General features: G+C 45.2%; 1 protein-coding gene across 1 annotated transcript in view; it reads right to left on the reverse strand.

The window, feature by feature from the left end:
- Positions 1-16,217, reverse strand: part of usp43a (ubiquitin specific peptidase 43a) — a 601,867-nt gene that overhangs the window by 353,125 nt on the left and 232,525 nt on the right. Inside the window, exon 4 of the mRNA XM_072483264.1 lies at positions 2,145-2,237. Coding sequence (XP_072339365.1) covers positions 2,145-2,237 — 93 coding nt within the window. The remainder of the gene's footprint in view (positions 1-2,144; positions 2,238-16,217) is intronic.

Consider the following 16,217-nt stretch of genomic DNA (forward strand, 5'->3'; position numbering starts at 1 on the left):
GTTTCCGGACCCATTCTCTTGCTAAATCCTGGATTCTCCTGCTCATCGCTTCCCTCTCCTGAACCTGAGTTGCCGCTCATGGTCCCAATCCAGCTCCAATCTAAAGCTGGCGCACTGGGCTTCTGCAGATGTGTTCCGCAATATGGCAGAAGTGCTCATGTGGGACTGCTACGATCCATGCCTTTTTGTATAATGCTCCCAACTCCCTCCCTCTCCTGAACCCTCGCTGTGCTCTGATCCTCCTCCCACCTCTCACCTCCGGAGACCTCGCTCGCAGCGAGGATTCGGGAGAGGGAACCGGCGAGCAGGAGGGTTAGGAAGCAGGAGGTTCAACGAGAGGAAGGTTTGGAAAGAGGGCAAGTCAGGGAGCAGCAGAGAGCAAATTGGAGAGTGGGCAGGGGTGGGTTAGGGGCTGCAAATCAAAGAATCGGTGGGAGGAAGAGTCCACACTGACCAGGAAGGTCAGAGAAGGGGGAATGTGTAGCAAGCAGGAGATTCAGGAAACAGATTCAGAGGCGAACAGGGGGTACCGTAAGTAGAAAGTTGCTAAATTTCTTTTACATTTCTAAATCTTTTATTTTAAAATTTATTTCATCCACCAATATAGGAATTTAACAATATAAAGTATTTCAACTTAAGAGTATAAAATGTTTATTTTCTAATGGAGGAAGCTACCACAGATCCTGACGAGAGCTTTGACATTGGTTTTAAGGGGAAGATGTGATTCATTTGAAGTTGAAAGCCGCAATTTTCAGCAACGCAACTACAACTTTAAGGGAGGAGCTACTGTATCATGAAAACAAATTAATTAGCCATTCATTTCGTTTGGGGAGATGGAGGTGTCGTGGTGATGTCACACACTAGTAATTCACAGGCCCATGCTAATGCACTGGGGACACAGGCTCAAATCCCACCATGGCAGCTGGTGGAATTTAAATCCTGGAATTGAAAGCTAGAGTGGGATTTTCCAGTCCCTTCCGCCATCGGGATTATCCAATCCCGTCAAAGTCAACGGAGACTTGAATTGCTCGCTGCGGGGAAACCCCAGCCCTAGTCTCAGTAATGGCGAATGTGAAACTATCAATTGTGGCAAAAAAAACATCTGGTTTCCTGATGTCCTTTGGGGAAGGAAATCGGCTGTCCTGACCTGTAAGTGACTCGAAACCTACAACAATGTGTTCGACTCTTCAATGCCCTCTGAAATGGCCTACTTGGGTGCAGGGCAATTAGAGATGGACCAAAATCCCTAAAAGTTACTGTAAGCTGTCGCTGTGTAGAAATGAGTTGCTGACTGAGTTAACACATCGGGATGCAAACTGCGCGATATATGTGCAAACTATTTTCCTTCCTGGGTTTCATCGAATCATAGAATTTACAGTGCAGAAGGAGGCCATTCGGCCCATCGAGTCTGCACCGGCCCTAACCAAGAGCACCCTACTCAAGCCCACCTATCTACCCTATCCCCGTAACCCAGTAACCCCCCACTTAACCTTTTTTGGACACTAAGGGCAAATTTAGCATGGCCAATCCACCTAACCTGCACATCTTTGGACGTGGGAGGAAACCAGAGCACCTGGAGGAAACCCATGCAGACACGGGGAGAACGTGCAAACTCTGCACAGACAGTGAACCAGCCGGGAATCGAACCTGGGACCCTGGAGCTGTGAAATAACTGTGCTAACCACTATGCTACCATGCTGGCCCAAGGGCAGATGTAACAATCAAAAGTAAAATTATAAATCTCAACCTGTAAATAACTGATTATTTCAATTAATCAGGTGACTAAATTATGAACATAAAATGTTAGCTAATTGGTCCATACTATGAAATGAGTCCTGCAATATAAATGAACTTAGTTGCACTAGCATTAGTAGCTCCATTGTAATGGGACCATTTGCAGCAATAGCAATTTCAACCTTTTACACATCAAACAAGCATTCAAACATCTTGCCAACAATAATCAACGTGGAGTGGTTATGCAGATTGTTAGTACAACAAAGATAGGTCAATGTGAAAAATACAATGGGCTATTGCAGAATATAAAACATGCAAAAATTATGCAGGCTTTGCTTATCGCAACCACTTCACACACAAATGTTCAGAAAAATGAAGTAACTGTTTGCAGATGGTGTGAGTGAACATACCTGGTCTGGCGGAGGGGGATGGGCAAGGAGACACACAAGAAGGGATCAAATGTGTTGCTTTGCTTAAGGCAGTGAGGACAAGTTAAGGATGACCTAATGGAAAGAAACAGAAACAATTAATAAAACTTGAATGCTCAAGTTGTAAACAATCAGAAATGTTATAGCTCATGCCTTGCAGGATAACAGCATTATTGTCAACTACGCAGCACCATCAGCACATTTACTTTATCAGTCGATTGGAAAAATGTAAATAAGATGGTAGCACTACTTCTGGTGATACTTTGAACAAAATCTAGGTTGATGCTAGGAGATGGATACAACTGTGTTTCTTTGGAGTCACTGACATATTATTTGCAGCTGCCTCATTTGATCAACTGCTCCCCTCACCTTTACCCTTAGTCACAGTCATTCCCTCAGTATGGTTCTCATGTTTGCCCCAAATCCAAGGGGTGAAGACTTGGGCACAACTGGCACGCAATCAGTTTAGCCACCCCACCACCAGATATGGCCAAGCCACGTTAATCATTGACAACAGAAAATGTTGTATCTTCGGTTTTCATTTCAGACTTCCAGCATCCCCAGTATTTTGTTTTTTATCACATTAATCGTCAACGGGCTTCACTCTTCGCCGCTAAAACTCACTACTCTGAGCCGAAATGGGGAAGGAATTCACCAGATTATCATGCACAGGATGGCAAAGTGGCTAGCACTGCTGCCTCATGGCGCCAGGGACCCAGGATCAATTCCGGACTCAGGTGCCTGTTTGTGTGGAGTTTCTCCCCATGTCTGCGTGGGGTGTCCGTGGGTGCTCTGGGTCCTCCCTTCCCCCATACAATCCCAAAGATGTGCTGGTTAGGTGGATTGGCCATGATAATATTGCCCCCAACTGTCCCAGGATGTGCAGTTAGGTGGGGTTATGGGGATAGGGCAAGGCGAATAGGCCTAGGTAGGGTGTTCTTTCAGAAGGGTCAGTGCAGACTCGATGGCCCAAATGGCCTCCTTCTGCACTGTAGGAATTCTATATGCTATGTTCTATTTTAGGATCTTCCTGTAATGCAAAGATGACTTTAAGTTTCTTTACTCCACGAATGTAACTCCCTCTTCCCAGCCGTTTTATGTGATGACCCAGAGGGAGGGGGGGGGGGGGGGGGGGGGGGGGGGGGGGGAAACAGTTGAAGATGGTCAAATCCGAGTAAAAATCTGTAATACAGGCATCAGTAATATTAAAGCTCTGAGCTTTGCAGAGCTATGAAAGGGAGGGGATCTGGGTGCCCTAATGCATGAATCGCCAAAAGGTTGGTATGTAGGTGCTGCAAGTAATCAGCAAAGATAATTGAATCTTGCCGTTAATCACAGGGAGAATTGAATACTAGACTAGGGAGGTTATGCTTCAGTTATACGGGGCATTGGTGAGACTACATCTGGACTTCTCTGTAGAGTATCGGTCTCCTTATTTCAGGAAAAATGTAAATGCATTTGGAAACAGATCAGAGATGGTTTACTAGCTTAGTGGTGGGAGTGGACTGTTGTCTTAGGAGATCAGTTTGGACCGACCAGGCTTGTAGGCATGGCAGTTTAGAAGAGTAAACAGCGACCAGATTGAACCATACAAGATCTTGAGGGATATTATTGAGAAGGTGGATGAGGAAAGGATGTTCCCTCTTGTGGGAGAATCTAGAACTAGGGGTCACTGTTTAAAAATAAGGGGTTGCCCATTTAAGGACAGATGAGGAAAAGAATTCCGAGAGTAGTGAGTCTTTGCAATTCTCTTCCTCAAGAGGTGATTGAGGCAGAGTCTTTGAATATCTTTAAGGTGGAGGGAGAATAGAATTTTGATGAGCAAGAAGGTGAACGGTCACGGGAGGGAAGGCAGGAATGTGGACTTGAACTTAAAATGAGATCAGCCATGATCTTATTGAATGGTGGAGCAGGCCATGGGCCTGACCTCCTCCTGCTCCTAATTAAAATGTTTACATGTTTGTACAGTTCCATACTAACGTCTACAAGATCGGTTCAGGCACATTTTACTGGTACGCTTCTTTTCTAAGTCCTACTGGTTTTTCCTTTTGGTAATAACCTTAGTGTTACTTAAATGTGTCTTCAAAACAAAGCCGTAATCAAGACAGGAAATGGTTCATGACAAATAAATCATGACCTGACTACAAATTCCGTGTAAGAAAAAGCCATAGAAGCCAGTAAAATAACTGTTGGTACGGGCCTTCAGCTCGGGTTCAATTCCCATACCGGCTGAGTTGATTCAGGAAGGTCTCACCCCTTGCCTGCGGTGTGGTGATCCTCAGGTTAAATCACCGCCAGTCAGCTCCCCCACCCCCCACCCCCAACCGCAAAGGACAAAGCAGGTGATGAGCATAGTATGTGAAATCTACAGTAACAATAGACAATAATCAAGCACAGACTGAATAATAACCGTCAAAAAGTTATTTGATGACCGAGTCAAAGTGAAGTCATACATTGTTGTTGAAAACAAAAATAATTGGCAGATTCACTGCAACTAGGTTTTGTTTTAGGCAGCGCTACATAAACTGGTTTGAAAAATAAGAAAAGAATGGGGCAGGAGTGGAAAAAGAAAGAAAATATACAGGGAACAATTGGTGCTTGTTCTGCAAAGAGGCCATAAGAATTTTGATGTTGTTCCGACACCCTGGGCGAGTGTGCAGGCAATTCCAACCCCACAGACCCCAGAGTCCCGACATAAGTGAATTAACCAATAGTTTGTGTATTTCCCTGAGATCTTTGACCCTTGACTGCTCCAATGACTTAAAGGCACCAGATTTGTAAGTAAAAAAACAAAAGAACTGTTTATTTACAATAAGAGTTAAACATGTAATGGCGATAATAGAGCAACGATCTGCTGATCTAATTACTCCCCGAACACCATCCCACCCTCCACCCACATACATACAAGGCAAACACACGGTGGGGAAGGGGAAGGATGGAAATAATGGGGATTAAGTGTAACGAGAGAGGAGAATCTTCGCTGCTGAGGTAGCGGTCTTTGTGGGAGGTGATCTTCTCAGAATGTGAGGTGTTGAAAACCATTGGTTGGTTTGAGTATCCCAATATCTGCCTTTACTTAGATCTTGTGGGCTGCAGGAATTCCTCTGGAGAGTCAACTTCATCTGCACAGTCTTTCACCAGATTGACTCTCAGGTCTGTGCAATTCTAGCTTGCATCTACCACATGGACTACCAGCCTCACTGAGTCAAACTGAAGTTCTCAACATGAGAATTTAAAAGGGGTTTTTAAACCACTGGCCTAAACTTCCTTGGGTCAATCTGATTGTAGAGAGAGAAAGGTCTTTACTCTGCACCTTCGGACAGAGACCCATCAGAACAGAGAACAGGGCTTGTACTTGCTGGCTTCTTGATTCAACCAAAAACGAACTTGGAAAACAGTCTCCCAGGGAATGTCTACCTGCTCAGCTGAGGAGAAAATAGAACCTCCAACTGGGGGTTTTGAGAGAGATCCACCTTCCTCAGAGAGAGAGCGAACTTAAAGCCTTCTTAAACTCTGTCCCAACTAAAACCTGAGAGCCAGCCTTCCTTTCCTTGCAGAACTTTCTGGAATAGATCAGAATCAATCAGAATCGAGAGTCCGTCAAATACCTGGATTTCAAAAGAGTTGATTGGCTGCTAGCCAAGTCCATCAAGATGACATCATGGGACTTACAATGCAGCACACTGGATCAAGGGGCATGCCTGGGCCAGTTCAAATAGTAGCTTGCAGTGGGGGGGGGGGGGGGGGGGGGGTTACAAAAGTCTGTAGTTTAAACCCCAAATCTGCAATGTTGCAGCAGCCAGCACGACGGTATTTAAAAAGCACATAAGGATTTAAAAGAGGGTCCTTACAATATGCTGCACCAGGTCAGTGCACTTACTGTTCAAAGTACCAATATTTAATCCAGAAACCCTGTTGCCAACATTTTGTGACAACTTTACACCTGCCTGAACTAAACAGAGAAAATGTTGGAAATTCTCAGGTCTGGCAGCATCTGTGGAGAGAGTTAACGTTTCGAGTCTAACATTTTCCAAGGCTAACATTTTCTATTTTGATTTCATATTTCCAGCTTCCGTGGTGTTTTGCTTTAATTTGCATTTGTCGGTGTCATTATTCAGCACAAGATCTGCGGGTCAAATGCAGACGGTGACAATGCAATTAATTGAAAGCAAGATTCTCATTTAGGGAACACTTTTCAAGATAACTGGAGTTTACAATGCAGGAATGCATGAATACTTCACTGAGCAGCAGAGCTCTGAAGGAACGCTTAGTTGTTTGCTTCTAATAATAATAATAATCCACGAGGTAAAGTTTTTGACGTCAGTTATGAAATTTGACAGCATGATTTCTTTGTGAAACAATCTGGCTTGCAATTGAAAATAAATACATGGCATTAGTTTGGATTTGAAGACTGTCATATGTTTTTATGTTAAATTCAAATTAACCAAATTGCGAGGTGCGAAACTGGTTCCAATCTGCCGCATTACAGTACAAAGATATGCATTGGGAAAAGGTTTTGAACAGCAGAAATTCATTAGCAAGCAGATAATGACAGAAAATAGGATTGTGGAATGCAGTTTCACTGCAGTAAGCTTTAATTTCTGTTTTTGCAATCACCACCACAAACGTAATGAATTATAAACATTCAATTTAAAATCTATTTTAAGGTCACACTACACAAATTCAATTGATATTTCATAACAGCCAAGATGCTTAGTAGAAAAATCATTATTACTTACTTCATACTTGAAATTGAATAATTGAAGTACATCTACATCATAAATGTTGACGTCAAATGGGTAACGTCTGTCAAGTATCACAGAATTTACAGTGCAGGAGGCCATTCGGTCCATCGAGTCTGCACGGCCCTTTGGAAAAAGCCCCCACCCCCACCCTATCTCTGTAACCCAGTAACCCCACCCAACCTTTTTGGACCCTAAGGGCAATTTAGCATGGCTAATCCACCTAACCTGCATATCTTTGGACTGTGGGAGGAAACTGGAGCACCCGGAGTAAACCCATGCAGACTCGGGGAGAACATGCAGACTCCGCACAGACAGTGAGCCGAGCCAGGAATTGAACCTGGGACCCTGGAGCTGTGAAGCAACTGTGCTAACCATTGTGCTACCATGCCCCTCCTAATGTATCACTTTCTGAAATTAGTGCTCATAAAGTTGACAACCGTGAGTGCACAACTGCAAATGTTCCAGTCATCGTAACTGATGTTGTAGTGGCTCACTGATCAGGTCTTCCCAAGGGTGGTACAGTAGCACAGTGGTTAGCACAGTTGCTCCACAGCGCCAGGGAACCGGGTTCGAATCCCGGCTTGGGTCACTGTCTGTGCGGAGTCTGCACGTTCTCCCAATGTGTGCGTGGGTTTCCTCCGGCTGCTCCGATTTCCTCCCTCAGTCAAAAGATGTGCAGGTTAGGTGGATTGGCCATTCTAAATTGTCCTTATTGTCCAAAAAGGTTAGGTGGGGTTCCTGGGTTACGGGGATAAAGGGGATAGGGTGGAGGCTAGGGGCTTAAGTAGGGTGCTCGTTTTAAGGGCCGGTGCAGACTCGATGGGCTGAATGGCCTTCTTCTGCTCTGAAAATTCTATGATTCTATGAGTTATTCGATGTCGAGACCGGAAGGCTGTAGCGTTCCTAACAGGAAGATGAGATGTTGTTCCTCCAGTTATTCGATGTTGAGACCGGAAGGCTGTAGCGTTCCTAACCGGAAGATGAGATGTTGTTCCTCCAGTCCTGTAAGGACTCTAAGCCTTTCTCTCAGCTCCTTTGCCTCCGTCGCATTTGTTCCGATGATGCCACTTTCCAGAATGGGGCTTCAGAAATGTGTTCCTTCTTCCTGGACCGTGATTTCCCACCTACAGTCGTTGACAGGGCCCTCAACAGTGTGCGGTCCATCTCCCGCGCCACTACCCTCGCCCTTCCCCTTCCTCCCAGAACAAGAATAGAGTCCCCCTCATTCTCACTTTTCACCCCACCAGCCTCCGTATGAAAAAAGCCTCCGCCATTTTCGCCAACTCCAACGTGATGCCACCACCAAACACATCATTTTTCACTCCCTCTGTCAGCATTGCACAGAGACCATTCCCTCCGAGATGATCTAGTCCACTCCCCCCCCCCCCCCCCCCCCCCCATTCCCAACATCTCTCCCATCACCTATGGCACCTTCCCATGCAATCGCCTAACATCCCAGGCCCAAAACACTCTTTCCAGGTTAAGCAGCGTTTCACTTGCACCCCTTTCAATTTGGTCTATTGCATTCGCTGCTCCCAATGTGATCTCCTCTATATCGGAGACACCAAACGCAGACTGGGTGATCGCTTTGCTGAGCATCTTCGGTCTGTGCGCATTCAGGACGCTGACCTTCCCCGTTGCTTGCCATTTTAACACTAGACCCTGTTACCATGCCCACACTGTCTTTGGCCTGCTGCAAAGTTCCAGCGAAGCACAACGCAAACTGGAGGAACAACATCTCATCTTCCGGTTGGAATGCTGCAGCCTTCCGGTCTCAACATCGAATTCAACTACTTCAGATGATCAGCTCTACCCCACCTCGACCCCTTTGTTTTCATCCTATTTCATTTGAACTGTCTTTTGCCATTTCTTTCTTATATAAAACCCACTCCCCTATCTTATCCCCCTTTCCTTAACTTTTCTTCCCTTTGCTTCCCCCACCCCCCCCTACAACTAACACAGTTTACCCTCTGATGTTAGCTTCTCTGCTGTATGGCCGTTCACACCTTTTGTTCTTTCTGGGGACTGACATTAGCACTCTTTCCCTTAGTTTCTGTGGCTACTAGCACCCCATTTCCCTGGGTTCCTGTGGCTATTTAGCACCCTGTTCCTTGGTTTCTGTGGCTCGGACTCATCTTTCATTCTCACTCCACAGTATAAATATTTCCCACTTTCTCTTTCTTTTAGCTTTGAACAGTAAGTCTTACAACACCAGGTTAAAGTCCAACAGGTTTGTTTTGAATCACGAGCTTTCGGAGCACTGCTCCTTCCTCAGGTGAATTCACCTGAGGAAGGAGCAGCGCTCCGAAAGCTAGTGATTCGAAACAAACCTGTTGGACTTTAACCTGGTGTTGTAAAACTTCTTACTGTGCTCACCCCAGTCCAACGCCGGCATCTCCACATCATTTTAGCTTTGATAAAGGGTCATCTGGACTCGAAACGTTAGCTCTTTTCTCTCCCTATAGATGCTGCCAGACCTGCTGAGATTTTCCAGCATTTTCTCTTTGGTTTTAGAGCTGACAGTGTTGGGTTAATCTTGAAAACATATCAACATTTTAAATGACGTGAGGAACAGACTTGCCTGATGTAATATGTTTCAGGCGTTAGAACTACCAATTAGTAGTATCTTTGACAAAGAGGCTATCTGTTAGTGCGAAAAGTATATTAAATTGTGAAAAAAAGTTTTAATAATGGAATTCTGCCTGTTGGCGCAAAATAAAAATAAAGGAGGTGGTGTACAGTGTTAAACCCGGTCCATGGGTTCATTTTTGACACTTAAAATATATATTAGCAATAAATACTAATCTCCTGCTGATTTCAGAGAAACTTTGCGTGTAATAGAAAATTCCCTCATAATAGCCTTGACGTGTTTGATAGCAATTAACCCCTACTTGACCTCAGGATATTGTAATTTAGAGCAATATGACCTTTAGTCCTTCAATAGACAGGCCAGATTACATGGTTTCCTTTTCAACTGAATAATGGCAACATCGAGATTGGGAATTTAGACTGTAAATGGGCTGTGTTCTGAACAAATGGCACTTGCCATTTCTTAGACTTGTACGTAGCGATAGGCTTTCTATGAATTTTTGTACTGGATATTTTTTGTCATCCAACTATTGAAAACATGTGACGCTCTCGGTGTTTTGTTTTATAAATTTCAAGTACCCGCTTCAGTTTTTTCCCCAATTAGGGGGCAATTTAGCGCAGACAATCCAACTGCCCTGCACAGCTTTGAGTTGTGGGATGAGACCCACGCAGTCACGGGGAGAATGTGCAAACTCCACATGGGCAGTAACCCGGTGCCGGGATCGAACCCGGATCCTTGGCGCCAAGAGGCAGCAGTGCTAACCACTGCGCCGCCCATGTGATGCTCTCTTGGGCACCTGTGACCTGTGCCATCAGAGCAAGTAACTGTGTACCTCTTTAACCAGACAAGTTGAATAACCATTCATGATACGGATTCATCGGAAACGGAAGTCTCTGGAAGGAGTGATGTTCATGTCAAATCTGGTGCTGAAAGTGAAATCAAGAGAGGGAAAGAATCGTAGAATCCCTACGGTGCAGAAAGAGGCCAGTCTGCCCAGAGAGACCGCACCGACACTTCGAAAGGTCACTCTAACTAGGCCCAATCCCCTGCCCTATAACCCCACCATTAGGGGCGGATTTAGAATGGCCAATCATGCCATGGACTGTGGGAGGAAATCGGAGGAAACCCACACAGACACGGGGCGAAAGTGCACACTCCACACAGACAGTCAGACGAAGTTGGAATTGAACCCGGGTCCCTGGCGCTGTGAGGCAGCAGTGCTAACCACTCTGCCACCATGCTGTGAAGTTAGGAAAAAAATGTGTTTTAAAAATCTCCAACAATAATTAAAATCTAACGGTAGGAGATTCTATGCTTCAAAAGTTAATTTTCAGTGCTAGAGAGGTTGATTGCCAATAAATAATATTTGCCATGCAGTTAAAAGAATATTTAGACTGGATTGTAAAAACCCCTAATTTTCTCTGGTGACTTTGGTTTGGTTGCTGTCTGACTTATCCTGACTGACGAATCAGACAGCAAGAAACTGGTTTTGGGAAGCTTTTGGAGGACTGTTACATCTCTGACATCAATTTCTTGATTCCTACATTTAAACGGTCAAAAATTGCTATCTGATTTCCCTGTAAATAATAGTGAACACTGTTCGGTTTACTTAACTGGCTCTTTTTCAAATGTTTGAACAACTTTAAAAATACATATATTGAGCTAATAAACCTACCAGCGAAGCCACCAGTGTTCTTATTTTGATGTCTAAAGTGACAACTATGTGATTGACGGTGTTGTCTGTGGGAGACTACGAAAAGTAAGATAAATGGCTTGGAATGCCATCCGTGATCTACTGAGTTACTTACATTATAATCTCCTCTTCTGTGCAAATCAAGGGTCTCAATGATGTAGTTGCACCCCAAATAGCGGAGGTTTCAAGAAAAACCTTGGCACTTGCGTTGTATGAAACATGGGCCCAGATGTTGCAGTAGGAATGCTGATGAAACTGTCGGCTTTCACTATCATTACTCCTCTAAATTGACAGTAACTTCACACAAGGAAAGAATAATGTGGAAAAATAGAACCTGCTGTCAATAATTCTGTGCTCCTCAATCGGGTGCGCGGTTGAGGTTCCCCGAAGTGCAGTCCTGGCGCAATCAGTGAATAAACAAAAACTTCAGACTTACACTGGTAGCCTTGCAGAAACCCTTCCAAGTTACATCTTATTGAATGAGGTGGGACTTGAGTTTTCAACAGCATACTAACCTCACTGACCCTGAAATGCTACCATTTTGATCAAATTCCATGTTTTTAGTTTTTAAAACAATGCTTGTTTGGTATTTCAGCTTCCAACTTAATCCAGTCATAATCATTCATCTCTCTATTTGAAAATTTAAATAAAAAAAGTGAAGGATTTTATGTACTTTTAATATCTTGGTTTGCTGTCAGTGAGAATACTTCACTGTGATTGGTTGTGTGCTGCCATCTCTGCTGGATACCTGAAGATCCCCTTGACTTGGTGACAAATTTAAACTGCCACCAGGAAAGGGAAAATCCAGACCACAGAGATCACTAGATCGATGTGGGCACCATTCTTTGAGTGTCATTCCTTCACTGCTGATTGTAAAATCCAGCTCATTGTACAACTCATTTTTCATTATTTGTGTATAGACGGTGATGCCACTTCAGATGAGATTCAGTAGCGCAGTTGAATGTACACACTGAGAAGTTGCTGTCCGAGTTGTGCTGTTGCGTTCACAAAAATGGCATCTTTCTGTCTGCCTCTCTATTGACATGCATTGAATGGCATGACGTTGTTGTCTGTAGATCCAAACTAAGTTCACCACAGAAAGTAAAGTCTAGTCATTTCAAGTCCCCTTTTAACAGTGTGATCACTGTAAACTCCTGCCAGTTGTAATTACCGCCAATCAACTCTCTGGCACTGAAAATAATAAAAGAATGTGGAGGTCCATTCAGTCATAATTTCAGCTGGAAAATTTGTCGATAAAAATGTCAGATTTCAAGTTGACTTTTGTGTAATGTTACTATCTCTCTTTTAATCTCGGGCCTGATTCAGTGACCACGCTGCGCCCGGCGCGGATTGGGGTGCGCCGGGTGAACCATTATGCGATTCACCTGGCATGCTCCCGATGGCGAATTCCGGATCAAGCTCCAAAATGGCGAGAATATCATTAACCCTCATTTGCATTCGTTTCAATCTCATTAACAAGATTGAAGTAGAGTCCAGCGGCCTCCCATGAATTACCGGACACCCCAATGGGAACTCACGCGAGTGTCGTTTAGTACCCCTTCTCAAAAAAATGAAGCTGGCGCAGTGGCTACTGAGGGGAAGTGAGGATGTGAGTAGCCATTTCAATTTTACGGCATGCAACTCAAGGGCACCGGAGCTGCTGTCCCAGTGCTGGGAAGGGTTCATCTGTGAGGCCTTTGAGCCATCTTTAAATATTATGGAGACCCTGAACAGGGGCAACCACAGCCTCAGCCGGTCTGTCCTACCAAACTCTTCCAGGCCACAGCCCTGCGGCGGCTTCTATTCTGAAATTCAATTTCACTCCCTTTGACTGTGAGCAGCCGCTAGCTTCACAGCTGCAGGCTATTGCAAATGAGGAATTAACCTCGTTAGTTGCGAGAGCACTTCACATTCAAGTGCCTCTTCGAGGACACACATGCCATGCCGCAGAGGATGATTAATGCATTGCAAGTCCAGTAAACTTTGAAGCCTGAACAGTGTGCCTAAACTCTTGGAGTGTCAGCCCCTTAGAGGCAGCTGCCAACAATCAAATGCTTAAGAGCAGGGCTTTACCACTGTGGAGCTTCTTGCGACCTAAGTGTAAGTGTGTGGCTGAGCGGAGGACAGCTGAACATGGACTCCCTAATATTCCTGACATAGGCCTGGGGTCTTGGGGCTCCGGATGTGATTGGGTTGAGTGTGCAGAGCAAGGTTTGTCAGCACAACTGGCTTGCCGGATGGCACTCTGCGAGAAGGTGGGAGGATCATGGTAAGGGTGGGAGGCTTGGAGCATTTGAGGGTCTCGGGTTGGAAGCCCTAATTGATTATTGGTCTCCCTCCTTCTCCAGTTCCTTCCAGATATAACTGTGGTTTCGGGTGTTGATCCCAGAGAGGCTGCCTGTTTGTTGCTTGTGGCACACGAGGCGGGCAGATGCCAGAGATGGCAGCAAGGCCAACACAGGCTGGAGGCGGAACCACATGTGCAGGGGGCTGCCACACACTGTGAAGCTCCGGCCACCATCCAACTGAGGAAGGACTCTGAAGGAGAGGCCAGCAACAGCCCAAGGTGTCCAGGCATCGTTGGTCATTCAATGAGCTGATGGATACCACGTGCCGCAGAAGACGGTGTCTCAGCAGGGAGACAGTGCGGCACCTGTGCCATATCATTACAACATGGCAACCTGTAGAGGAGGACACCCGTTCCCGATAGCCATGAAGGTCACTGTAGCTCGGAATCTTTATGCCACCAGGCCATTCCAGTGCCTCAGTGTGGCTTGTGTGGTGTATCACAACCTTCTACCCACAGGTGCATTCGGGAGCTGACTGATGCTCTGTATGCCCGGGCATCCAACTATATCACCTTCGAGCTGGACCAGGCCCACCAAGATGCCCAGGCTGCAGGATTTGCTGCCATCACCGGGATGCCCCAGGTGCAGGGGGAGGGGAGGGGGGCGCGATTGAAGGCACACTTGCTAACTTGCGAATATTGGGGCATCAGGGAGTGCTTCAAATTAACAGGAAGGGGTTCCACACTGTGTGTGACCACCGCTCCGAATCATGCACGTGTGTGCCAGCTACCCTGCAAGCATGCATGATAGCCAAATCCTGGGGCACTCTACCCCCAGTGTCTTTGTGGACCATCCCAGGATGGTGGGACTGGCTCGTGGGGGACAAGGGATATCCACTGAGGCAATCACTGAGAATCTCGTGGGGGCTGATTTTTGGCACAAGTGCCGTTGAATAGGGGCTGCGATCTCGCCAATGCAGCCGTTGCGAAATACCCTGCCAAACATGTCCAAAACTGGACTTGGAAATTCTTCCATTGAATCGCACCCCTAATCTTTTCTCCCCCTTCTGTTTTTCTATTTCTGCACTTAAATCACCCATTTTAAGACGGTTAAAAGCAAATGCCTATTGAAAATTTTACAGCTGCATTTGCTGTCACTGCAACAACAGAGGACGCACTCCTTGAACGTGCAGTCGCAGTGCCTGTGACCTCACATCAAAAATGGCCCGGACCACAGAGTGAAAATGTAACGTGACACTGTTATCACCCTCTGCACTGCTCTTTCCCAATCGCCATTCCTTCCTGTCTCTGCGTTGTCTGCCTCCTGTTCCCTCTCCCTGCTTCCTCCAGTTTTCTTCACCACTCCCATCTGCTTATCCCACCCTCTTCCTCCTGTTCATTGCTCTCTTCTTCCTGCTCACTACATGCTCTGGCACCATTGTCTGTCTTGCACATTGTCCACCTTCTGCCATTGCTTAGAAGGAAGGCAGGAGGAAGTCGGAGGGAATGGGCAGCGAGGAGCAGAATTCCGAGGCAGGAGAAACCTTGCCTTGGCGAGCGGAGAGAGGGGGAGGTGAATTCATGTTTGTGGTAGGAATTACAGTGAAAGTTTAAAACCGTCATATAAGGACAGGAAATTCATGTCTCATTGACTTTTTTTTTTAAAGTTACTTGGCTCAATAAAAATAATATTGAATTTAATATTGTACTCTGGGAGAGCAATGTGTATTTTCTGAGTCAAACAAATTTTCCTCATGGGGCAAATTTGCTCAACTTGGTTTCAAATGGTCATAAATACCAAAATTACTTGCAGTGCAGGGTCGTCCACAGACCCCTAAACTATCATTCCTGATGCTCATAACATTTGTGCCGTTAGGTAATAGTGAGATATCCATCAAGTTACTGCCGTCTCCTTCAATACAGCACGGCCACAGTGCTGTTGGACGTGCAACAGTATTTGTAACATTTTGTTCTCAAAATATAATGCACTTTCTACTGCCTCTCAGATTTAAAACGATCACCAAGGACTTTCTTTGCAATTGAGCAGTTGAAGGATTCAAGAAAGCAATTTGCAGCTTATTAAATCTGTTTTAGTGGAAGATCTGCTAATGAATGGAACATAAATGAAGAGGCAGGCTGAGTTCCAAACAATAATTAAACACCCTGTGAATCCCAGGACACTGCCTGGAGCTAATGTGATGCTAGTAAAAGAGATTTGGTATTAAAAATGCTGCACCTTCAGGGGAAATAAAATCGGTTGACAATCTAGCCTGCCACATGTCCAAATTTCAATTTCAATTAATGAAATTCAATGACTGAATGAACACGACAATTGATTAATTATTAAACTGCATTAGGATTAAATCAAGCATTTCAATGACTTGGTAAATCTGCTGTACTCCGTCATGTCTGTCATGCAGCGTGCGATCAATCTCAATGAAGGAATGAGGGCCGCAATTGATGCACTTTAACCGTGTTGGGAGTTCACACATTGTTTGCTATTCTGTGGAGCGTCTGATACTCAGTCAGCTATTGATCCGCAACATTACATTTCAATAAACTAACGTGTTGGGGCATTCATTCTACTGCTATTATGCTGGTTTACATCACATCTTTCCCAGAAAGAAAGCCATACGCCACTGAGGAGAGGTTGGTGGCTGTCAAGTGTGTTAGAAAGGGAGAGATGATTCACCGTTTACATTGACCTCAAGATATCTGGGCCGAATGCGTCAAATTAGGC

Source organism: Scyliorhinus torazame, chromosome 18 (genome assembly GCF_047496885.1).
Source record: "Scyliorhinus torazame isolate Kashiwa2021f chromosome 18, sScyTor2.1, whole genome shotgun sequence".
NCBI lineage: Eukaryota > Metazoa > Chordata > Chondrichthyes > Carcharhiniformes > Scyliorhinidae > Scyliorhinus > Scyliorhinus torazame.